Source organism: Rousettus aegyptiacus, unplaced genomic scaffold, assembly GCF_014176215.1.
Source record: "Rousettus aegyptiacus isolate mRouAeg1 unplaced genomic scaffold, mRouAeg1.p scaffold_m13_p_2, whole genome shotgun sequence".
Lineage (NCBI taxonomy): Eukaryota > Metazoa > Chordata > Mammalia > Chiroptera > Pteropodidae > Rousettus > Rousettus aegyptiacus.
In genome coordinates, this window is record NW_023416295.1 from 25,166,116 (window position 1) to 25,192,970 (window position 26,855).

Consider the following 26,855-nt stretch of genomic DNA (forward strand, 5'->3'; position numbering starts at 1 on the left):
TATTATTATTATTATTATTATTATTATTATTATTTTAATCTTATTGTGAAGACTACATTGAATTCCCATCACAGGGAGTAAGGAAAGCCAGCTGGATTGCCTTGCATTGTTTTGAAAGTATTCCATAGGTAAAAATAACTGAATATGACCGGAATGCATCAAAGACAACATCTACATCTTTCTAAACTAAAAGGAAAACAACACTAAATATTAATGAAGTGGCTCATTTCATGAGTAAAAGACAGTGTTATAATGGTTTTTAAAATGTTTAATAAGTCTCCTTACCCTCCCCCCATTCTAACCTATTCCTACCCTAAACCCCCATTTAAACAAAGAGAATGATTTTCTAACCTTTCTTCTCCATTTAAATGTCCTTCGATATCATACTTTATTCAACCACAATGTGCACGTGAGTGAGAAAGGAGTAAAACTGGAAGCAAATTTCAAAGCTCACCTCTCAATCAAGTCAATAAATACACAGTAAGTTTGAATATTGGTCATGGCACTACAAAATTTAGCCTGCCACAGGATTTTTTAACTTCATTTCAGAGTCTCAAAATAATGTTATTTGGTCCAGTCATTATAGGAAAATCGGCATTGATGGCCTAATCGGAGCCTGAGATGGCTGGCTGAAGACGAGGCTGTCCTTTCCTATCCAGAGCAGTGGTGTTGAGCAGGTGAAGAGATGCCAGCCGGCTTGCATCTGGATAGGCGTCCATGTCAGGAGCGGTAGGCCGCAAAGTCACGCGCTGGGACATAGGGCTGGTAGAGCTTGCGGGTGGGTCCCGGCCGCCGGGGCCTCATGTTCATGTAATCACTCTGAAGGATCCGGTTCCTCTTACTCTTCCTCTGCAGAAAAGAGAAGAATCACTGTGAAAGAGCCAGGGACATGGAGAGAGATGCCATGGGAGGAGTTCTGAGACTTTGGGGCCAACTCTTCAAACCATGGGCTGTCAAATAAAGCTGAACACACCAGAATTTGTTGAGCATCTAAGACTTGGATTATGACTAATCGAACCTAATGACTTTGGACTCTTCTAAATTAACCTGAAAAATATGAATCAAAGAAAGTGTTTTAGAGAAATGTACCCATGTTACTCTCAATGCAGTCATTTGACCTGAATTTCAAAAGCATATCTCATTAACATATCTGCTGTTGGTATGTAAATACTCTTGAAGGCCCTTCCTCCTTCAGGTTAAGCATCCCCACTGCAGTCTTCTTACATTACTCATTTGCTTAACAAGCCTTTTTTCCATAATTAACCAAAGAAGACCTTCAGACTTCCAGAGTCTGGAGTGATTATAAATGCATAGCAGTGGAGTCCAAATTAATAGGAAGCTATGGTTGTAGGCAATTAGCTACATTTTTTTATTCCTTTATACGTATGCACATTGCCATAAAGACAGTAGAGTCACTCATCTTTGTTCCTCAGGCTCAGCTCTTTCCGAATGAATTTCTACCAGGAGTGAGGGAAGTAAAGTAATACTTAACCTGAAGCAAGATTTATATGCCCATGAATTTTAGCCAAGTTTTGATTAGGGGTTAAAAGCACTTTTTCTGGATCAATGTCAGGAGCGGTAAAATTTTAACATTTGGTAAAAGACCCGCAAAAATTCTAAAAATGGAAACCCCCTCCATCCAGATTTCTGAATTCAGAATTCTCTATTATGAAAAAAAAAAATGCCTATTTCCAGGCACATAGGCCTGATACATAAGTAGACACCTTGGACATGAGTAATATGAACACCTGAATAAATAAGTAAGCAAGATTTCAGCCCTGGCCTTATTTCCATGCACTGCTACCTGAGCATGTCACACCTTCCCTGTCAAAGGAACATGAGTAAGTGTAAAAGAGAAGTTAGAAAAACACTGACCTTCGCATTACTAAATATGACTAACATTTTCAGTCCTCATCTTCTTGAACTCTCAGCAGCATTCTGTATTATTGATTACTCTTTCCTTTTTGAAACATTCTTCCACTTTGCCTTCTACGAGATGGTACCACCCAGGTTTTCATCCTGCCTCTCTGGCCACTCTTTGTTGCTTCCTTTGCAAGCTCATCCTTCTCTAACTAGCTATTCAATGTTAGAGTTCCTCACAGCTTGGTCCTAGGGCTTCTCTACTCACTCTATACTCTCTTTCCTTAGGCAATCTCATCAACATTCACAGCTTTGGTTATCACCTGTTCACCCGAATTTGTACCTCTGGACTAGAATTCAAACTCATTTTAAACTCATTATGTCCAAAACAAAACTCAAGATCTTCCCTTAAAATCTAGTCCTCTCCTAGTGTTTCTCATCTCAGTGACTGACACTACATATACACAGTTGCCCAAGCCAGACCTCCTAGCCTCTTACCTCTATCTCAGGGGACATTTGACAATGTCTAAAGACACTTTAAATGGTCACAACTGAGAAGAATGCTGCTAGCATCTAGTGGGTAGAAACCAGAGATGTTGCTAAACATCCTGCAATGCACAGGGCAGCCTCTAACAACAAAGAATCATCCAGCCAAAACATCAGTAGTACCAAGACTGAGAAATCCTAATCCAGATTATGATCATGAAAAAGAATGGAATGGAAAGGAAGCAATGGATACAAAATATATCATCAAATTGGAATTAATGTTATTAGTCTGCTTGTCTTCTCCTTTTTGCTAATACCCAAGGATGACTGATGATTCGAGCATGTGTGACTAGAAGATGGTGTTCCATCCATAGATATAAGGCAAGACAGGAGAAGTAGATTTGAAGAAAGTTATAAACTCAGTCCTTTGGAATTTGAAATGATAGATGAGTTATCTCACTGGGACATAATTGGGGAATTCATTCAGAAGGAGGCAGTCATGGAAACCAAACAGGTAAGGGAAGTTGCTCTTCAAACATCTTGGTTCTATATCCTTTCTATAAATGAAAAAAAAAAAAAAAAAAACTAGAATTCTCTTGGACACAGGGCTATGGTAAGACAAAAGAAAGAAAATGGAAATGTCTGATCCCCAAAAAATATAGAAGGCCGTCGATGATACCCTGAGTTGCAATTTAATACTTATGCTAACCCTGAGGACTCCCCTTGCCAGATTTCCAAGTGACAGTCTTTGCCTCTGGACACCCAAATAAAACGATAGCTGGTAGAGAGGATCTAATAATAAAGATGTCTTAGTTTGGAGATTATCCAGGTTGCACATTAAACTGTACAAGATCTGTTGCAATCAACTCTAAAGTTTACCCTAATGCTGTTATCAGATGGTGGATTTAGTCATCATCACCCTAACTCTAAACTCAACAGTGGGATGTAAATGCCTGGGAGTACTATACAGAATCCACAGTATCCATGTGTATCTAGTCTATACATATATATTTGCAGAATACTCACTTTATGAGTCTGTGTGACTGAGTCTTCTACTCTGCCCTTTCACCACTCCATGTCTACTAAAGATGTATGATTTCAGGACCAGTCCTCCCTTGCCCTTCCCTTCACTGCAGCCCTTACCCATTTGTCTCCTAGGAGAAGCAGCAAGATGAGATGCCTATACAATGCAATTCACTTAATCACACAGTTTTCAAGAACTCATTAGATTTAAGGGCAGATACTACCTGAACACACACTATCAACATTCCCCACATTGTGATACATTGTGATTTATAGGGGAGAAGACAATGGTTTTAAAAAGGTTCCTTTAGACTAAGAAAGGGAGCAAGCTTACCAGTTCAGCCTAATGAATGGAAGATTGAGTGAGAGTAACAGGTGCTGGCGAGTGGTAGCCAGGCAGAGGGGAGCTCACTGATTATTCAAATGTCAGCAATAGGTCAAGAACTGAGATAGAATCTGCAGTTGCTCCCAGAAACCCACTCAGCCTAGATCTGCCTACTGTAGCACATCGCAAGCCCTCAGGAAGTTCCAGAAAACAGCAACTTATGCCAAGACACAGCACAAACCAGCCAAAAATAGGATCTCAGAAAAATACCCAGGAAATAGATAAAAGTGTAGGGATCCCTGAGGGCCTGGCTGCCGAGCTCAGCAAGGTGCTGGTGGCTCAAATAGTTAACAGCAGCAGAAAAAGATGAGTCCAGGGTAAAAATGCTGTGTTATTCTATGAAATACATGCATACATACATTACATACATATATACATATATACATACATACATTACATACATATATACATATGTGAATATGTAAATATGTATATGTATACACACATATATTACCATTTTGGTCAGAAGATACAAAGACCTAGGTTTGAGATGTAAATAAAGGGTAGTTATCAGGTAAGCAAATCAACTACAAAAGGCCACAGATGATAAGAGATGTCGAGCACTGGGACTTCCCAATTTACAGGGAACCTGTGAGAGAGAATAAGACCAAAAGAAGTTTCTCAAGACAAAGCAAGATGAACTTAACTAGGAAGTGGTAGTGCTGCCAAAGAAAAACCCATAGTGTCTATGTTGTTTCCGAGTTGACAGTAAACTGTTAAAACTCCTTGAAAATGAGAAGCTACTTTTGTCCCTTTGGATGATTTGAGTCACTTAGCAAATTAGTACCTGATTATGGTAACTGATATTCTGTTGCATATTTACAATAAGTTTTAAATGATGAGCTGTACCTTTCTGGCCACCGAAAGTTAAACAGTTCCCAAAACTATTTTCTGCAAAGCTAGTAAATTACATTGATCTAGGTCAGCATATTATAGGGGAGCACTTGTCCTGGAAGGATACCCAAAAAACCACTGCACCTGGCTTTTAAATTAGGTTGAGATTCTCAGTGAGATCAGGAATAAACAAGAATTAAGATTCTAAGTTCTAAAATCATTGGCAAGCACCATAGTGGTTAAAAGTTGGAAGGTACCTAGGATGAAGACACCAAGATCCAGAAAGATGAAGGGACTCAGCTAACATCAGAAGAAGAACTTAGGCAATATTTCGCTACATAAAAAGCCTCTATCAGATTTTGACAACTTGAAGAAGGCAAAGCAGGAAAATTCCAAGAAGATATCTAGTATAAAGGATTCCCAGGAACCAGCAGTTGTTCCCTACCCTGCAGAAGGTAGAAATTAGGCAACAAGCAGCATGTCCAATGTCCGCCTACACCCTAGGGCCTTCTGAAATGGGTGAAGCATGTGGGTAACAATCAAGAGGCAAACTTTGGCAATAGGCCAATGAGAATTTAAAAGGGTCCTAGGTTGGATCTATTATTGGCATGACTGTGAATTCAGAGCTGCCTACCTCCTCCCAGCACCAAAACTAGAGTAAATCGGATGGCTTCACATGGCATGGCTTCCAAAAATCACTGACCCATGTATGTGGATCAGTTAAATGTATGGAGTATGCCTTAAAGATGAGTATTATACTTCAGGCATGTTCACATAAGTCCTTATTTTGGCCTCTATGGAAGTTATAAAGTTATCAATTCAATAAGCATTCATTAAGCATTAAATGTACTTAATATCAGATGGATAGTGAATGTAAAGACAAATGGTCCTTTGTCCTTGAGGAGCATACATTTCTTGTTGAAGGGATGACTACTACATGCATCTAACTTTTATAAAAAAAAATTTGAAGACAAAATGGAATCAATACATGAGGTATTCTGTACTCTAATGTACATCTAAGAACAGGAAGTTCCTGAGTAAGGGAAAGATCCTAGATAAGGAGGTCTCTTCTTAACAGTAGGGACGGTCATCAAGATATGTTCAAACGTCAGCCAAAATTTCAACATTGAAGAGGTAAAGAAAAATGCACCAGGTTTATTGCATGAACATTTGCAAAAGTTGGTAAGTTCCAATAAAGTGATGAGAGCTCAGAAAAGTCTCTCGTTATAGTTTCATAATGACAGCACCATACTTGGCCTCACTAAATTCAACTGCTTCAGAGGAGATAAAAATATGACTCAGATAAACAGACCTAGTTTCTCTGCTAGATTTGAATGCATAATTTCAGTAGCCAAATTTCTCATGATTTTTGAACCTGAACCAAAGTTGTTCGTTGACTTCAGTTGCCTAGATTCCCAAGTTGCTTAGGTTTTTATATATATGTATATATTAAAACTACGTTACATCTTGTAATGATATTGCAAAATGGGGAGAAGAAAAGCAACTGCACTTAACCCCCACCCTAATTTAATCATTTAGCTTCTTATTCTGCATGGCCACCTAACCAGTGTGTCTGGAAAATAGAACTACCAACAGATTTTTATCTCAGATAAAGTTGTACAGGCTAAAAGAGGACCTACTTAAACCTAGCAAGTAAAAAGAAAATAATAATCAATCACATGTTAAACAGATGATAAACCACATAGGCAAAATACTTAAATATGATCAGATAGCATGTACAGTGGAAAAGTTACATAAAAGCGGTGCTGCTTCTCTTACCCAGCAAACACAAAAAGCTATTGTTACTAGCAAGCTGTAGAATCCCAAGACTCCACCAACCACCACCAGTGCCCAAAATGGCTTAGAAGAGTCAGGAAACTGGTGAGCTGGACAAAGGCGATTCTCTGAAAAATAGAACAGAACGGATTAAACAATGTGGGAATGGCACTTGAGTATTTTTTCTTTCTTCCGAACATTATGGGAAAATGAGATGGAAATATGCAAAATATCATTAGCTTAGAATGTATGGACTTCCTCTTTGATTTATCCTTTTTAGAATTAATCCAACCCCACCACTGATCATGACCTTGTTTTCGAAACTACAGTTGAACACAATTACTTTAGAGTGATGCGCTGATAGATTTTCATGTTACCTTTCACGTGGATAATGGTTCCATTGCTCTTCTCATTGTCTATGTAAGGAGGAGGATACATGACCTCTATTTTGCAGAAGTAAATATCCGTTTGGTTAACATACAAATTCCAGAGGTAAAATGTCACTGTTTCGTTGCCCAATTTGCCATCACAGTTGAATCCTGTAGCTGAGCGAAATGGAAGCTGATGGGAGTAGTTTCCATTCACAACACAGACTTCCACAGCACTGTCTGCTCCCTTGTAAAGGGATGCTCGGAACTCCTTTGAGAAGAGGTTGTAGGTATACTTGCAGCTAAGGTTGACCGCATTGTTGTACACCACAAGCATGGGGGACTGCTTCACCAAAATCTTGTTTTCTGGAGGGGAAAAAATCAGTTGCTTAGAAAAGGGTATAAGGACTTTTTTCTAAAATCAAGATATATGAATTAACAAAATAAACTTCTCCAGCAAAAGCTCTCTCTTGGCAGATGAAGATGCAAGAGCTCTTTAGGAGATAATTATACCAAGAGTTTAAAACTTTATGGTTTGATATTATTTTCACCCTTCTTTGAATGAAACAATGGAACATGTTTTCACTTGGAAGGCAGAAGTGGCCTTCTGTTGGCACTGAGCACCACAGTTATGCATTTGGAACTTTTGAATCTATACTGAGACTTCTAGGGTGTTAATTATGCTAAACTGTGTTAGTTTCCTGACTGAAATGGCTTTTAACACATGACATAGATACACAAATAGATTTGTTTTTAAGTTGTAATACAGGCTTTCATGAAGGAATTAAAATGTTTTGAAACATTTTAACTTTGTTTATTAGCCATTCCAAGAGTAGGATAAAGAGGTAAAAGAAAATGTAATCCGAAGAGTATGATTTAATTTACACAGCCAATTCTGAGAACAGCCTTCTCAAGAAATTTGCATATTTGTTCTTTGAAATCTGAGAAGATGGAAGAGGCACTCAAGAGTACTCTCTCTTGTCCATCTTGTGCCTATATGCTAGTCCAGTAAAAGACCAGAGAATTTGGAGACCGTCTAATTCAATCTCTTCAGTTTTAAAGCAAAGAACCTGAAGCTAGGCCATAAACTGCATGAGGGAAGAGAATACATCTACTGTATCTTGTTTCCCACTATAACCCCATTGCTATAATCCCCTGGTACATGACAATATATTCCTTTCTCTTTCTATTGACTGCTTGAGGCCTAAAATCACTGAGCAGATAGTAAGCAAAGCTAGGACGAAAATCCAAGTCAACTTACAACCATTTGAGAAATAAAACACTTAAAAGCATTGAAAACCAACTTTGCAACCAAGACTCTCCAAAATTTCTCTAAAACAGTAAATTGCTTTGTATCTTTGATTCAAATTTCAGTACTTTTTTTGCTATCATTTGGTAGTACACTAATAATTGTCTACCTACTTACATTTTTAAAAACAAGGTTATTTGAAGCAACGCTCCATACACTCATACTGAAAAGACAAATACAATCAGAATCTATTGAAATGAAATTTACAATTCAACCTGGATTTGCATTCATGTAGTCAGGTGTTTTGTTTTTGCTTTTGGAAAAAGGGAGCTGCACAAAATTAAATTACTAATAGCTTTTCACTTCCTACATAGTTCTTAATGCTGGCTGTACATCAAAAAATTTTTAAAAAGGAACCTATGCCCAGATTCCATTTCCAGAAATTCTGATTTAATTGGTCTATGCTGTGGGGGAAAGAGTATTTGTTTTGTTTCTTTTAATTTTTATAACAACTTTATTGAGATACAATTCACACACCATAAAGCTCACCCTATTTTTTTTTAAGTTCAATCCTTTTAAAGTGTACAATTCAGTGGTTTTTAGTATGTTCATGAAGTTATGAATGGACCACCACTATCTGATTCCAGAAAATTGTTATTACATCCCCTCCCAAAAGAAATACCATACCCATTAGAAATACCATACCCATTAGACACTCCCTGTTCCTCCCCACTCCAACCCTTGGCAATTACTAATCTATTTTCTGTCTCTCTGGATTTGCTTTTTCTAGATATTTCATATTAAAAAAATCATAAGATATGTGGCCTTTTGTGTCTGGCTTCTTTCATTTAATATAATATTTTCAAGGTTTCACTTAATATAATGTTTTCTGAATTTCATTTCTCTTTATGAATGAAAAAAAATGTTCCTTTGTATGGATATACCACATTTTATTTTTCCAATCATCACTTGCTTCCACTTTTTGGCTATTATAAAGAATGCCTGTATGAACATTTGTGTACAAGTTTTTGTATGGACATGTTTTTCGTTCTCTTGGGTACATACCAGGAATAGAATTGCTGGGTTATATGGTAACTTTATTTTTAACTTTTTGAGGAATTCACAAACTATTTCCCAAAGCAATTGCACTATTTTACATTCCCATCAGCAATGTATAGTGTATTTTCTCCACATCTCTGTCACACATTTATTATTGTCCACCTTTCTTATGATAGCCATCCTAGAGGTTATAAAGTAGCATCTCATTGTAATTTCATTTGCTTTTCACTAACAACTAATGATGTTGAGCATTTTTTCATGTGCTTATCAGCCATTAATATAGCCTTTTTAGAGAAATGTCTATTCAGATCATTTGCCCACTTAACTGGGTTGTCTTTTTACTGTTGAATTATCAAAGTATTTTTATATATATTTTTGAATCAAGTTCCTTATCAGATATGTGATTCGCAAGTGTTTTCTCCCTTTCTTGGGTTGCCTTTGGTATTGTCTTAAAAATCCCCCTAAATGATTCTAATATTCAGTTAGGGTTGAAAATCACTATGGCAGAATAGATTTCTCAGGCCGAAAGCATATTAGAATCACCTGGGGAACTTTTAAAAAATCCTCGATTCCCAGGCCAGTTAAAACAGAATTTTGTGGGTATAGTACCCAGGCATCAGTATTTTCAAAGTTTCTCAAGAAATTCTAATTTGAAGTCAGATTTGATAACCAGCGGCTTAACAGATGAAAACTCATTTCTTATTCTCAATTCATAGTCCTCCACAGGCTTTTCTAACCTCATTCCCCTCAAACCAAAATTCTTCCAATTAGCTAGACCATTTAAACCAACTTCTGGGAACATACTGTGAGCACTGTTCTCTCCATACTGTGTTCAATAACTCCATGGCCTAGAGTGTCTCTCCCCTGTAAGGTCTCAAAAACAGTTACTATCTGTATCACTCATTTGCCATCTGGTCAGGTTCTACATCTTGAACACCTCTTCTTTCACATGCTTCAGTTTGTTCACCTTTTGATTTGTGTGTATTTCCTCTAGAATCCTAGTTTCCACGTCTCTTGAGAGCAAGGACTATATGTGACTTTTTTTTTTTTAGTATAATACTGTGCAAATAATAGGATCTCATTAAATAATAAGTGAAAGGTGGTGATTGGACAGTATCATTCTTATCAGCAGTTTGGCCTGACTATCATCTCATTATATCCTTATTCAAAATTGTTTCTCAACAATAACTTTAGCTTCATTTATTATTCATTCAACAAATACTCATGAAAAGCACTAAAAAGTAAATGTAAAAATCAAAAAGTTCAACCTGTCCTGGTAGGAAAATCCAGCTTGTTTTCCGCTTGGTTTTATTTTGCTTGGCCTTTTTCTTTGATTACTTAAAAGGAATCAATGGGTCAGTTCTGATTTGAAAAAACAAGCCCACCCCTCCAAGAATTGTGTTTTTGTTACTAATTATTTGAATTCTGTTTTATGGGCATTCAGAGTCTTCTTGATCTGCCTTTAAGAGCTGATATAAGAAAAAAAATGAGAAGGGCTGTGGGGGAGGGGAGCGGGCAGCTTAGGCAAGGAAAGGCTGGAGAGAAACCCTAGATGGTTAGCCAGTTTGTCTTCCTTCTCCCAGCATCCACAGTGAGGCGGAGGAAGGAAAAGGGGTGGGGGGCGGGGAGGAAGAGAAGCTGTAGCATCTATATCCCAGTAATTTGCTTACTATGTCTTGTCTAGCTCATCTTCCCAAGATGCATGTGGGAGAGAAAAATTGATTTCCCAAAGATGAACAAAGCTCAGTTTTTTCCTTGAGTAATTTAGTCTGATGGAGAAGAAAGATACATAAACAGACAGCTACGTAAAAAACAATGGCACAGCGATCTATGTGGTGTTGCTAAGGGCAACTGGGGGACCAGCTAAGGGTTTTTGAAGGAGATGACTGCTGACCTGAGTCTTACAAGTTTTTATTGAGTAAAAGTTAAACTAACAAAGGTGACTCTTTGTGTTAGAGGGTGGAATGAGGTAGAAGAGTGTGTGTTAGGGTAAGAAGTGAGGTAGAGGACTGTGGGAAAGATAAGACAAAGAGAGATAAGGAATAGTCTAGTCAAAGATGATAAAGAGGTGAAAAAGAGTATGATAGATGTAGGGATTTACCTCAGGTTTTCTGGACCATGAGTTATATAAGACAAGATTGGCAACACAAGCATAGTTCATACTTTGGGATCTCTCCTGTAGGTGATGAGGACCTATCAAAGAATTTTAAGCAGAAAAGTGACATGTGCAACTTTTCATTTTGTATAGATCACTTTAGCAAGCACATGGAAAATAAATTTGAAGGATATAAGAGTGAAAAATTGGAGACAAGTTAGAACACAATTGTAATAGTCTAGGCAAGAGGTGATAAGGTTAGAAAGAACTACGGAACTAAAGTGTGAAAGAAATGAATAAACTCAAGAAATATTTACAGGCAAAAATTGGCAGAACTCAGCATTGGCTTAGATGTGTTGAGTAAGAAGGAGGAGTTAAAAACGACTGTCATCAGGCCACACAGACCAACCAGTAAGTAACATTGTTTTGTTATTCTGTTGTTTTGTTGTCTGCATCTCTTCTTCATTCATTACATGTTGAGAACAGATAGCTGAGGTGAAGTTTGGAAGAAGACATTTTTTCCAGCCTGAGGGATCACTGCAAAGAAAATACAAATCACCTCAAATTAACTGTTCCTGGAAATAGTTGACTCCCTGGTGCCTTAGTTCAGTGTTTGCTGTTTTTCACAAGGGGGAAGCAGTGGTCTTTCTTTCCAAAACTATTTTTCCTTTGCAAAGCATAATAGAGTGAGATAACTGGAAGATAGATTTTTCTTCTGTTCATTCATAGGGTCTCAGCATTGTTAAGACTGATCAGATTTCTCCTGAGCCCATTCTACCTCAGCACTACAGGTTGAGAACTTTCTCAGGGAAGAGCAATCCACGATCCCAATATCTAGGTGATTTGTTTCATGTTCAGTTTCTCCTTGTTCTAGAAAATAGCGCCTACATTGGGTCACTCCAACAGTGTGTGTCTAGGTGACAGAAGCATCAACATACTAGTTAAAAGTTTAGAGGTCTCTTCAGCTGCTTTTCCTTTTTGCCTGTTACTATTACCATTCTGTCTTCCATAAAACCTTCTCCCTATTTGTATTTTTATAACTATGGAATGTATAACTTCAAAAAATTTCTCCTTATGTTCTTCATTCATGATCTATAATACAGCAAGCCACATAATGTGGCCCTTTTAACAAATGCTGATGTATCCAACAATTGAGCAAGGATAAGTCTTTTTTTTATTGAAGTATAATTAACATATAACATTGTATTCGTTTCAGGTGTACAACATAATGAATCGATATTTGAATATATTGCAAAATGTTCACCACAATAACCTTAGATAACATCCATCACCATAGTTACAGATTTTTTTTTCTTATAATGAGAACTTTTAAGTAGGAAATGTCCTTTTTTGTATGACTCTGCACTGATATTATTTGGGGGAGACTGCTTGAAAAATATTGATTACATGGCCATTTTATGAAAAAAGAAACATCCAATTTATATGTCGATGTTTACCCCTCTTCGACATCAACATGAATCCTTTTAAAATTAGCTGACCCTAAAACATAGATACTATGCTTGAAGTAATATGCTTAATATGTGTTAGTGTGAGGCTAACAACCTCTTAGATTAGGGTTTGACTTGAGTTCAGGACTGGCCAATTAGAACCTCTTGCTTTTCAACATTTATATCCTTATAGTACTTGGTCCCTCCTTGGTTTGTGTCAATTATTCAGAGAAACCTAAGTGAAAAACCATCTCATAGGACTTCAAAACCTACATCTGTTTTAAAGGGAAACTAAATGAAGGAAATTTACTTTTGCTGGTAGAAAGTTAACCAGTTGTTCTAAGTGATATTGAATATGTGGGATCATTGTGACTTCCACTAGACACAATAATTCTGATTCCTTTTATTTTTTCTTAAAATGGAGCATGTGTTAAAATGCACACTACTTTCTCAGTGGGAGTGGAGTAATGACATGGATAAGTCAAAGCAACCGATAACTGAAACATCAAATGACACTCGGTTTTGATATGTATTTTGGTTCTCTGAGTTTCAGGGAATTCACAGTACTTCACATAGTTTATGGACATATTATTTACACTGTAAATAATGTTACAAAATATTATAAAATTTATAACATTATAAATTTAAGGACACATCTAGACTCAGAAGAAACTACTGAAATATTTCGCTTCTGTTTGATTCCCCTTTGCTTTCCAGTTCATACTAGGAGTGGAAATCTTCCTTCTTAGGCTAATTTGGTCTTAGTAGACCTAGACTTTTTCTTATTTGGTTTTCCTCTTGTGAGTAGTTAGGCAAGGCCTACTTTAGTCAAACCTACTAGGTTAAAAGAGAAACATTGTCAACTCATCAATTGTATTTGCTTATGGTATTAAAAGATTGTCTTGACTGACATTTCTCTAACTGAATTGACAAGTTGTTTTGATGATGAATTTAGTGCTTTGCTTTTCAAAGCCTCTCCTAGCAGCTAAACCAGGCGGAGACAGGAAGCAGTAACCTCAAACCTCTTTCCTTCACAACTCCTTATTGATAACATGAAGAGTAAGATTGGAGAGGAGAAGGTACTTATCTGCTGCTTATGAGCAAGGGAGTGAAAGCTAAAAGATTTCCCACAGATAATCTGTGACTCTTGTGCTACAGTTGACTTCTGGAAAATTGAAAGTTGCTGGTGCTTCCATGAGAATGGAGTGGGAGAGGAAGCTTGGTTACAACAAAAACCTTTCCCCCTTTGCCTAGATCAATTACTATATTCATAACCAAGTCAACTCTCTGCACAGGTAAAGTGGATAACCATTTGTAAGGTGTGGCTCCAAGCAGCAGGGAAGGAACCCTGACCCTGAAAAGACCCTCTTTACCAGCTCGCTTAATGCTTAGATTTAAAAAGAAGATGACCTAAAATGCAATGTGAGGAGCATGTCAATTTAAATTAGTAACTACAGACTACACATATAGGGCTACAAAGCATTTTCTCCTATTTTATCTCATATGGACTCCATACTAGCCTGTCAAGTAAATAGGCAGGACATTGATCTTTATGGAGAAATTGAAGTCAGTGAGGTCAAGAGACTTGCCTACTGTGGGGGGTGAACACACCGTGTAAACACATATATGCCTTACAATTAAAGTGTACAGCTGAAACTTATTGGATTTTGTTAACAAATGTCACCATAAAAATTAATTAATTAATTAATTAATTAATTAAAAATTTTAAAAAGAGAGAGAGACTTGCCTAATGTTACAGGACAAGCAAGTGACCCTTAAGACTTCTCTCGTGCCTCATAATTTTTAACCTATTGTCCTTTTGTCTCTAAAAAGTTGCATCAAAATTTCAACACAATGTCAGTGATTGATTTTAGATCCTCTCAAAATTGGACTTTATAGTTGGATGGTACTAGATGTCTGAAATGAGAGTTAGAGAGGAGAATACCATTGCGCAGGGAAGTAAATGGAGTGAGAAAAGACAAGACCAAGATAAATTTTATTTTCTTTACTATTTTGCTGGAGTCCCATCCTGCAAAAAGTACTCAGTTAAAAGGAAAGCTGAAGATGATCTAAACTAATCCTTTATTTTATAGAAGAGGCAACTGAAAAAAAGTGGCTTTTCAAACAAGGTCACACAAACAGTGGAAGAGCTAAGATATAATGTATGTGTGATTCTAGGACTAATGTTTTAAATCATGAATGAATAGAAAACTAACTTTGCGCATTCAGCAAAATTGATTTCATGGTCATATACAGAAAAAGCATGTCTCCAAATTTTCTGTGCCACTAACACACATACACAAAATGTTTTGCTCACAATTTCAAAGACTACTTGAAATTCATAGATGCATCCAAGATAAGGCCTTGATCACATGAAATGCCTCCTATAAATTATTTCAGACCCACAAGCAATAATTTTGCAATTACAGCTCTTTTATTTCAGCTTGCCCAAGGTACCAAAGGGTTTGAACATGAGCATTTGTCAATATATAAAATCACTTTTTGTCTAAACATCATTGGGGAAATCCTTAACTTCAGAGTCCCTGTAAGTTACATTTATTTGTTATGTTTAATGTACGATATTCCATCTTTCCTTTTCTTTATCATCACACCATAGAGAAATAAAATGCCACATAGAGTCTGGTGAACCTGAGAGAAGAGTAGTCAGCGCTCGATACTGAAATCCAGATTGGGAAGTTAAGGAAGCCGTAGAAAAGATATAGCACATATTTAGTTAGCAATGTGATTTTTCTTCAGAATATCTTAAGAACTTTGTTGGGTTCCATCCCTGCACATCACTATTAGAGTTTCTTTTGCAATTTAAAAATCAGGTTGGGAGATCCTAATCACATTGTTTCCTTTTTTAAGTTCTGACTAAACAGAATTTAACATGTTAGGCAGGAACCAAAGCAAATGAAAGCTTTCTATTTTCAACCATCTTGCCCTATGATGTTTGTGAACATTTTGTGAAGGTGATGCTGGTTTCCCTGGCACAGAAGAACACCTCCCTCCTGACCACAGAGCTGATGAAGTTACCGTAACTTTCCTCTGAGTACATTTCCTGCTCAGGCCCAGGATACTCTTCAACACATGGCCATCTGACCACTTGCTTCTTTTCAGGCTCTGTAAGAAGCAGGCTGTCCCACAGATTAATCCAGGGTTTACTCAGGAATCTGTAAGACAAACTGTGTTTTTTGGGAGTAAAGGAAGGCTCAGCCATCTGTGGCTCCGGTAACTCTAACTGAGGCCTCATACAGATGTGAGAAAGAGGAATGCAAAACACTCATCAGACTATAGCATCTTTGACCAACTTATTTGAGCAACTAGGAAGATACATATGAACAAAGCTATGAATGATTTATCATATTTCAAATAGCTCTAGACTCTCTAAAATTCATGTTAAAATGTAAAAAAAAAAAAGTCATGCAGGTTACATTTTCAAAATAATTTCGTGGTCATTTTACCTAGTTTTCTGTTGACTGTCATCTTGAAACTCTCTCCAAGGAATAAAGATGTAAGGAAATTCTCTCCAAAAAAAAAAGACTTTGAAAAAGCATGGCATGTACACGTATATGTTGTCTCATTCAGGATCCCAGCAGTAAACAAACGATACACTTAATATTAGGCAGTAGGAGGAGAGTTTATTTACAAAAGAAGTGTTGGCAAAGGTGTGGAAAAACAAGGGGTACTGCTAGAAGCTGTAGCTCATAGTAGCAAAGTTATGACCACCTTTCAGTTTAAAGAGACAAGGCGGCGGGGGCGGTGAGGTTACCAGAAGCGGAAGGAAAGAGCTGTTTAGAGGAGGTCACCATGACAGAAGCAATGACTTCTATTGAGAGAAACAGTCAAGCCAATCAACCAGCCCAGCCCAAGATTGTCCATGTACAACTATCAATTATATCAAGCATATTAACTCTTGTTGACAGAAAGTATAATTTTAAAATAAAACCTAAATAAATCTTAGTTTAAACAGGTACAAATTATTACAAGTAACAATAGAAATAAAAAATAAAAGTCTAATTAATAAATATACTAAACAAGCTGCTGGTGGTCAATACTAGTCTCAGCTCTACCTTTTACACTGGCTTGTGTTTCTGTACAGGCAGACACTAGTGTGAAGGGCATTTGTCTTTGTCCTTTTAAATAAGAACATTAATTAGAAAAAATATACGCACCCCTATGTTCATTGCAGCATTATTTAGAACAGCTAAGATAAGAAACCAAGTTAAGTATTCACTGATGGATGAATGGATAACGAAGATGTGGTAAATATCTAAAAGGGAACATTACTCAGCTATAAAAAAGAATGAAATCTTGCCATTTGCGACAACGTAGATAAACCGAGACAGTATTGGGCTAAGTGAAATAAGTAAAACAGAGAAAGACAAATACTGTATAATTTCACTTATATGTGGAATCCAACAAAATGAACAAATAAATAAATAACAACAACAAAACAGAAACAGACTCATAGACACAGAGAACAAACTGATAGTTGCCAGAGAGGTGTGGAGTGGTGAGATGAGCGAAAAAGGTGAAAAAGTTTAAGAGGTACAAGTTTCCAGTTATGAAACAAATAAGTTGCATGGATGTAATGTGTAGTAAGGAATATAATAAATAATATGATAACTTAATACTAAACTTACTTAGGTAATCACTTCGTAAGGTATATAAATGTCAAATTGTTGTGTATACCCTTGAAACTAATATAATATTGTATGCCAACTATATTTTGTGATACATGAAACTGTCAGAAAGTAGCTCAGAAGTCAAATAGTTCATAGCAAAAAGTCATGTATGAGCAACCAAGACCTGTCGTTAATTCTTAAGAGAGAAAACTTATCAAAAGAATTGATAAGTACTCTCTGAAAATTTTTTTCATGTTTCATAAAATTGTTCTTTGTTATTCTAACTTCTGGCACAACAAAGTCATGCAAGCATTCAACAAGTACATAAAGGGACCTAATGTATCAGGTTCTTGAGAGTTGGGAAGATATAAAAGATACAGCCTTTTCCTTCTAAGAGAAATACTAAGGCAAGTACACAATTAGCTACACTCCAAAGCCATGTATGGTACATGAGCCCTTTAGAGATTCACTGACAGTCACATGAAAGAGGTCTTATCACCAAACAAGATGATTCTGGAGGCTTTTGCATAGGTTGGCCTACAGCTGAGCCACGAAGTCTGGGGCAAATTTAGACAAGCTAAAATGTAAGAGTTTACTGGAGACTAGGAGAGTATTAAATTTACATGACAGAAAAGTAGGTGAAGATGGCTAATTCCAATCATGGAGAGTCTTTAATGCCAAGAAAAGGCAAATGGAATTTACTAGACAGGCAACAGGAGACATTGAAGACATCTGAGTTGAGAATGCAGTGGTAAGTGCCACCTTGGGATATTAACACAGTAGTATAGAGTGCATCAGCTTGAAGTTAGGATAGAGCAGAGGCAGAGACCCATTGGATGTTGTTGCAATTATGTTGCTGTGAGCTCACAGGGCCTGAGCTGTGGAGGTGGCAGCTGGGATGGAAAAGATGGGCAAGGCATTGGAGCTTGGTTGTACTTTATGGTGATGAACAGGAATTGAAAATAACACAGAGTTCATGGGCCAGGTAAGGGCAAGAGTGGAGGTACTTGTTGACAAAATCAGGTGAGTAAATACAGGAAATCTGGAGAAAACCTGTTTGGTTCAGTTTTAGATGCGTTGGGTTTGAAAGGAAGGCAAGGAATTCTGGAGGAAAGGTCCAAGAGTTAGTTACGTCAAACTAGAGTTCAAGAAAGTCATAGATAGATATGTACATTTGGATGTCATCTGTATTAGGCTGATAGTTAATATTAAACCTGCTAAAAACCATTGCCTGTACTATAATCCATCTCTACCATTCAGAGACACAGCCCAACAATGCAGGGTGTGAGCACTCCAGGACTGAAACTTCCTGAACACAAAGCAACATGAACTTGGGTACAATATGACCCAGCCCTTGCCATTCAAAAGTCTGCGATCATCCTCTCAGCTCCTAATGGCAGGACAGTCTAAGAAGATAATGTCACAGCACCTTAACTTATATGAATAAGGTACCCATACCAAAAGTCACCAGACCAATCCCCCAAATCAGATTTTATTGCCCTAAAAGGATGTCTGTAGTTCAAATAGTAAGTAACCAGGGCTTTATAACTTTCTACATAAATATTATGACAGTAATTCAGCTAACAGAAATAAATCCCACAGGTATCAAGGGACTTCCTATATTAATATATTGTTTTCTAAATATATATATATATATTTTAATCCAATAACCAAATTTGAGAACCACATTTTCATCCTGAGCCATCATCATTCTGAACCCTCATTCAAAACGACTCTATATAAAAAGAGTACATTTTTCCTATATGTTTCATTCTCCCTAAATCTTATATCTCCAAAAAGTCTGCTCAGGACCTCTTTGGCACATATAGAATCTTCTAGGTAAGTGTCAGTCGAGAAGTTTGAAAATAATCACTGCATTGACCCTTAACATTACATAGGAAGATGGGGGGAGAGAGCAAAGACAATATTATCCCTTAAACTGTTGCAGTCACTTTTAAGCATATTAGTATCTAAGATCCTGGTTTGAGTCTTCCCAAGAAATTTTGGAGATGGCTGGTTTGCAATGATTTGTATATTCCCTATTGAATCATAAGAGCATCCACAAAGAGGCAGGGTGGTTGAGTTGCCCTGTTAAAGCTGATGAAAGCCAGAGTGTTTTTATTTTACTTAAAGAAGTATTTTTAAACCAGAAATAGTCCAACCCCCTCATATATTCCCTCCCTCTCTTTCACCCTCATCCCAAACTAGGCTCTACGTCCTAAAATTTCTACTTTTAAAACATCTCTCATAATAGTCACCTCTTTCTATTCCCACCTTTGCCACCCAAGTCCTAATCTACTCCTCTCCTCCTCATAAAGTGACAGAGTGTTACAACATGATCTCCTTGACATCAGTCTCTATATCATACCTATTCTAGACCATCTTGCTTCCAAAAGCTTTCAGCTTCTTCACATTTCTTGAAAATGAAGTTTGAATTTCTGTTACTAATAATCAATCGCTTGTTTGATCTGATTCTACACTACCTCTCCAGGTCACCACACATTCAGATTGGCCATCTGTTCCAAAAACATAAAACAGTATTCCTGGTTTAATCTCTTTATATGTATTGTGTCTTCCTGAGACAACATAGCATTGGTAAGAGATAAACCCTGGAGCAAGAATGTCTGGATTCATTTACTTTCTAGCTATATGACTCCATGCAAGTTGCTCTATCTGCTCCATGCTTCAGTTTCCCCATTGATAAGATGAGGATAATCATAGCACTGCCTCATAGAACTTAGGGGAAGAATAAATGATTTTATACAGAGAAAACCAGGTAAAATAGTACTTGGCACATTATAAGTGCAAAATAAATGTTGGCTACCAATTATGATTAATAACATCATCTATTTAAATCCTATCTTGCTTTAAGGTCCAGCTCAATTCCCAACTCTCCATAAAGGCTTACTAAAGTATTTATTTTTATGCTTCCTTTAGTACTAATTTATTCTTTTCTTCCTTCAACAAATATTTGTTAAACATTTATAATGCTTCCAGCACTATGCATAATACCAAGGTTATAAGGATAAATAAGCCATGATCCTACCCACAGAAAGCTCATGGTCTGGTGGGAAAAAAAAAAACAGATGTGTTAAAACAGTAATAATTTGGGGAACACTGAGGAGAAAAGAAATATCTCGTTTTCCCAGAGAAGGCTTCTCCAGTTGAGAAATGTAGGGGACATTACCGTTTACAAGAAGAATATATGTGGACATGATTCCATAGTGTAGTGGTTAGCACGTCTGCTTTACATGCAGAAGGTCCTGGGTTTGCACCCCAGTGGAGCCACACAGTCAATGGTCAATGGCCATGCTACCCTGAATGATCCCAATGTCTGATCTCAGAAGGGCCAGGCCTGGTTAGTACTTGGATGGGAGACCACCTAGGAAAACCAGGTGCTGTGGGCATAAATAATAAAAAATAATTTTTTAAAAAATAATACATGCAAAGCCATTAAGATATCAAATGGCATGGTGAAGTAGGGGACTGCCAAGTGTTATTTGTTTCCAGCTGTTATATCCTGTTATATATAGTCTTCTCAAGAAGATTGTAAAAGATTGTCCATAAAAGCAAAGAGAACTTGATTAATTACATGAGTATTTCTTGTGTGCTAATTAAGTCTTTATATTTCTTTTCCTCATTTTATATTCTATTGGATACAAATAAAGATTAAAATATAAAAGAGGTTTAATAAATATTTGTTAGATTGAGTTATGCTCCCATTGAAACTCCTCTCACAATTGCGTAATGAAGGCTGAATACCCAGAGAAAGCTTCCTCAAGGAGGTGAATCTTGCACTAAGAACATGAAGTAAAAGATAACTAGGATTTGGATGGGTGGAAAGGAGAAGAAAGGGAATTCCAAGAGGGAAACAGCATCAGAAATGTCATAAACACAGAGCGCAGGTGTGTGATAGTGAAGAAAGCTGCAATATTGGGGGTTAAGGATCTTATGTTAGGGTATGAAAGAAGATAGATTGGATAAGTAAGATGGGTCCAGCCTAAAAGCATCCCAAAATGTCAGGAAATATTACAATGTCATTGCAATGAGCACCTTCTAGAAATCAGCAATACAACTTTCTTTTTTATACATTGAGAGATGTCTAAGTTCTCTCCCAACTCTTAAATGTCTGTTGTTGAATTCAACAATGCTGCCTATAACTGTTTTCCATAGAACAAATAAGTATGAACAGAGTATCATTAAGGCAGTCTTTAATGGAAAAAAAATTTTTTTCCTAGGAAGATTTCACAATTCTCATTTTTACATCCTTGAGGCTCAAAGTGGGTTTCTTTTTTATCTGTCACATAGATGTTAATAAATACCTGTCTAATGAGCACATGAATAAGACTTGTCTTACCAAAGCATCAGAGGGGCAGGCACTTTAGAGAACAGGAATCTAGTACTTTAAAAAACAGTAACCTACTAACACTCTGTTTTAGTCCCTCCAGGAGCCTCATGATGAAAGAAAACATTCTCCTCATATGTGTCCATTTTCACTTACCCACCTTCTATGGGATAAAGTCTATGAATCAGAAATGGAACCCTCCTGGACTCAACATTCCTGAAGCTAATCTTAAATTATACACCCTTATTATCAGTAGTGTTCAATATCAAAGAAAGGCATCAGGTCACATGGGAGCTGCAAATACAGCTTTTTCTGATGCTTCATCAGGTGTCAAGTATTCCTAAGCAATGAATCACACAGCCCTCTACCTTCTCAGAAAAAAGTTATCAGACACCCGCCTAAGTTCTTAAGAAGGAAATTTATTTCATTATTAAAATGTAAGACATGTCAATAATTCATATTCACTTGTGAGTGAGTGGGTGATAAATGGGGCTTACTGCTGTAATCAAAGTATTACATGGTGGATTGTGAGTCAATGAAATGGCACCAATACAGCAGAAAGGAGATCACAATTAGATCAGAGGTCAGAGTGACAAGTGAATGAGTGACTCGTAGGACACCATCAGGAACCATTAACCTGGTTACCTTGGCAGCCAGAGTCCTCAAAATAATGAAGATGATGACAAATCAAAAAGATAATGGTAATGGTGATGCTGTAGAGATAAAATTGCAGCTCAAGGTTAAGTAAGAAATTCCCCACCATCATTCAGGTTCTCTCTAGTAACAAAAACATAGGTACACATACCTGCATGGTGACACACAGACTAAATTAAGATGCAAAAAAATTAGTATTAAAATACTAAGGCCAAAGGAGTCTAAAGTCTCTTTTCCACATCCTCTTTCAAGCAACCGAGTAACAGTTGATTCCATCCAGTGTACCTAACCCTGATGCTTAGAATGAGAGTAACAAGGGAGAACTTAGACACCTGCTTTCCAACCACTTCTCAGTTGGACCTGAGTTACCTTCCCCCCTCTCCCCGCTTGGCTTCAGAAACAAGTTCTCAGGCAATGATTCGCAGACTGAAATTTCTGGGTACATTTTTCAATGACAACACCATGTCATTGACCAAAAAGAGTCAAAGAAATCACGATAAAAGAGACGTACATTCTTTATCCCAGCTTAGAAAAACAGAGACTCCTTCAATCAGTTACAAAGACACCCAGGTGTCATTTTTTCCTAAAGTTCAACTAAACTATCTACTGAGAAGGAAAATTCTAACCTCTGTGAAGTTCCATAAATAATAAATTTATTGAAGAATAAGGCAAGCAAAAATTTAACCAAAAAAGAAAGAAAGAAAGAAAGATTTATCCTTTTCAATACCAGCTGTGATATAGCTTTGCTTTGAAGGAGTGCCTGCTCTCTGATTTTTAGACAGGAAGGTCTGCAATGAATTGTACATTCTTATCGATGCTTACCCCAGTTAATAAAGAGCTATTGTTTTAAATATGATAAACCACAAATGGAATTTTCTTCTGGGATGTTGGTGGCATAAAAAAAAAAAAATTCATTTTGTAAATGTCAGCACACTGCATGCAGGAAATACTTGGAAAAAGATATCCACACATGATAAAAGCTGAATGATAGACATGTGGCATTTCTACACTCATGAAAATAAAGACATTAAAAAGGACAGTCTATGTCTGAAGAAGAGACAGTGAGATCCCCCTCCTACCCACAGTAAAGGTTTGAATGTGAGAGCTTCAACATTAGAATCACAGACTCATTTTTATTTCTAATCTATCTGTGAAAATGACTCATTCTATTTCCTGATAATTATATATTGATATTAATTTTACAGTCGTTGCTATAAAAGTCCTTTCTGGATGGTTGCCTTTAAAAAAATACAAAGTAATATCTTCTTATAGGGTATAGGAGTAGAGTAAAACAAATTTCTTCAGTAACATCTATGCTTTTGACATGCCCATCAAATTTACTGGAAATGACAAAACATCAAGTCAATTTTTTTCCCCAATTTTTAACAGTCAAGAAAACTTGTGACAGTGTATCGAATGTCATACAAATACATCAATCTACTGATTACATTGCATTTTTGACATTGATCTTTTTTACCTTGCTTTCCCAAGCCTACGTCAGAGGAACAATTTCCTATTAGAGGTAAATTACTTTTTTGTGTGTGTACAACTGCCTCAGAGGGGTTATTTGCTGAACCGAAAATAAAGTCTTTAACTACCTTGCTTTGCTCGTGATTTAGACTACATAGCATTTTTCTGTGTTCTGTGCTTCTGTTAGAAAAAGAAATGCTGAGGGAAATGCAGCGACACTGGAAAATCAATCATGTTCAAACTGTTCATTTTGACAGTTTACGTGTTACGGTTTGGGGAGAAATTAAAAGAAATACTCTCATGGAAAAATGAATGATGTCATCCTGATTTTGTCTTCAGATGGAATAATTAACTTGCTGAAAAATAACCAATACTGGGTAAAAAAAAAATCTATGAACAACACTGTGTATTATATGCAAACTCCTTCTATCATCAATCACAAATCACATTTCAAGGGCCTGCAGTTCTAAGCTGGGTTCTTCTTCCAAAGTCCAACAAAATCCTCTATAGTGGATCTCAATTGCACAATTACCCAAATCTGGTAGAAAACGTATAACTTTAGTAAAGGAATTGTCTAAGTTAAGGTTTCCTAACACTTTCTAAATCTTACTCCTTTAATTTAACCAGAAAGATCTTTCTAGAGTATCATTAAAATCATAAAGAATCCGGTTAGGTTTAACCTTCATAGAATGAGTATTTTAAGTTATGCTGTGAGCCAATGAGTTAGAATTATTAAATTGGTGGAAAAAAGAACTGTTCTTTACACACACACACACACACACACACACACACACACACACACACACACACACACACACCCTGAACACAGATATACCAGTAGTGTCTCACAATCCTAGGGAGGACAAATACACATTAACCAGAGAACTTTCTTATCTTTCTAATCTCTTCGTGGAGGATAAATACAGAGAAACAAAAAGCACGTTGAAAGTTTTGTACTATTAATTAGAATAGATCATACATTTGTGGATGTTGTGATTATTTTTTCTTATAAGTTTTCTTACTGGAAGAAGCATTTCAAAAGTGCTTTCCCTACCCCAATTTCTTTCTTGCTCCATTGAATGTTCACTCAGTAACAAATCTGAAAAGTTATTAGAAGGGTAATTTCATGTTTGAAAGGTAGATGCGTCTTAAAGTAGAAAACAAAGGGTTCTTATGTGTGAACTCTCCAACTACTTCTTCAGCTACCCACCTTTTAATTGGTGTTCTAAAGGAAAAATATAAAGCTTGGAGTCTTACAAAAAAAAGGAGAGTGTATGAACTGATGACAGAAGGTTGTCCACAAAACACATCAGAAAAATATTTTGTGTAGAATTATCAATTTTTGTTTTCTGTCAGAGCGAGGTTTCTCTTTCCTTTCTGCCTATCTTTTACTGTCCAATACATTAAGAAAATTTAAATATTCTTTAAAAAATAAATTTTAATGATCCCTCAAAAATGGAGTCCAAGGAGCTTTGCAAAAGTAAATTTAATGACACTTTTTAAGTGAATTTAGTAGTTCTAAAAGCTTGGTGCTAGATACTGGAGTATAGCCTATCTCATCACCAGTTCATGCTTTCATTCTAGCAACACCTTTTATAAATACACATAATTTGTAAATGTGCTCACTGGCACACCAGACAATGAAATAGACGGGTATAGATGTAACTATTGTACTTGTGCATGTTGGAAAATTATACCCTTTGGAGCACATGCACATGATGTTTAAGAATCACAACAAATAACACAGTCTCTGCACCACCAAAATAAATGAGAAAGAAAATAGAAGAAACTGGCTTTTCGATATATTTTCAAGGGAAAAATAACTATCTTCATTTAAACATGCCCTTTAAGCCCTATCAGTTCAATTTTTGAACCAAGCAGGACCCTTTTCAAACTCAGAGAACAAGCTGAACAAACACCTTACTCCGGCCCACCAGAGCAACAAGTTCTTTGTTTGGAATTGTGATTTTCTGAAGACGATTTAAACCTGGTTGTATCCGGAGCTATGAAATTTTAAACTGCATCATGTTAAGTAGGATATTATAACAGTCAAGAGCATAGGCTCTATCACCAAATCCTGGTTCAAACAACTAGTACCTGTCTATCCTTGGGCAAGTTAGCACTCCTACTCCTCCATCTCTTTATCTGAAACGGGGTTCTCAGTAGTGTTAGGTATGTCATTCTCATCATCATCATTGGGAACTTAAAAGACTTTAATCTAAGAAAATGAATTTCAGCCAATTATAAAAGAAAACTAATTTACTAGCATTTGTATTGTACCAGTATTTATAATGACTCCAGAGTTCATTTTGGCACTCATTCAATTCCAGTAGACATAGTAATTACAAATAACGCTTAGCTTGCTAGCAAAACACTGACTGCACTAGGATTTCACATAAGTTATTTCATTTTATCCTTACTATGACCTTGAGATGAGGTTATTATCATCCCCATTTTACATAGAAGGAAACCAAGGCTTAAAGAATTTAAACACTAGCCTAAGCCAAGCTAGTAAAAAATGGATCTGTGATACAAACCCAGGGAGTATCAGTCTAGAGATTTCAGAATCAATCTGCTTATGGTGGTTTTCTTAAATTAATATGTATATATAGTCTAAAAATTCTTGGGACACTACCACACTATCAACTGATAGCTATGTAAATTTTATTTAATTCCAAAAACTATTCATTAAAATATTATACTTACTGTGGTCTGAGAGTCAGTGAGCTTCTAAATAACAGGTTGCCATTTTATAGCAAAACTATACTTCAGATATCCAAATTTCATAAGTTGTTTGAAATTTAAAATGAACAAAGCTAATTGAAGACCTCAAAAGCGAAACTTAGAAGAAAGAAATCAAAATTGTTTACCTGTTACTTGAATTGAGGGGAAGAAGTTGAGAGCCAGGAGCAGCCTGAGGATCATTGTGCCAACGGTGGGCTAGGGCTGCAGCCCCTCCTCCCTGAGGAGCCCAAAGTGTGAGGTAGGCTGAAGATGCACCTGTTGAGGCCAGAGAGTCACTGTCATCCACGGCCACCTCCAATTCGAGGGTTAGACAACCACAAGATACTCAAACCACAAGGCATCGTGACTGTAACATTTCACACAGGATATTACATTGTTTTTGATGACTTTAGACTTTTCTTTTAAAGGAAGTCTTTTCTTGTCAGTGACA

The 26,855-nt window shown here is 36.7% G+C and overlaps 1 protein-coding gene across 3 annotated transcripts; it reads right to left on the reverse strand.

Annotated features, from left to right (window-relative positions):
- CD28 (CD28 molecule) lies at positions 1-26,785 on the reverse strand. 3 transcript variants are annotated; one of them, XM_016161959.2, is made up of 5 exons: positions 26,551-26,782; positions 11,453-11,672; positions 6,742-7,098; positions 6,368-6,492; positions 1-849 (listed from the first exon to the last, which is right to left on the reverse strand). In XM_016161959.2, exons 3-5 carry the CDS (start codon positions 7,067-7,069, stop codon positions 721-723), a joined length of 582 nt encoding a protein of 193 aa, XP_016017445.1. In that variant the 5' UTR covers positions 7,070-7,098; positions 11,453-11,672; positions 26,551-26,782; the 3' UTR covers positions 1-720. The 3 variants fall into 3 exon arrangements, 2 of the variants coding, with proteins under 2 accessions (XP_016017445.1, XP_016017444.1); XM_016161958.2 differs by lacking the exon at positions 11,453-11,672; XR_001599106.2 differs by lacking the exon at positions 11,453-11,672 and having other exon boundaries at positions 742-849; positions 1,876-6,492; positions 26,551-26,785.
- Positions 26,786-26,855: the final 70 nt, after the last annotated feature.

Coding starts and splice junctions, on each gene's coding strand:
- CD28 (XM_016161958.2), bottom strand. CDS start 26,605: ATGATCCTCAGGCTGCTCCTGGCTCTCAACTTCTTCCCCTCAATTCAA. Junction 7,099..26,550: donor CCCCTCAATTCAAGTAACAG/GTAAACAATTTT, acceptor TTTCCCCTCCAG/AAAACAAGATTTTGGTGAAG. Junction 850..6,367: donor TAGCTTTTTGTGTTTGCTGG/GTAAGAGAAGCA, acceptor TCTTTTCTGCAG/AGGAAGAGTAAGAGGAACCG.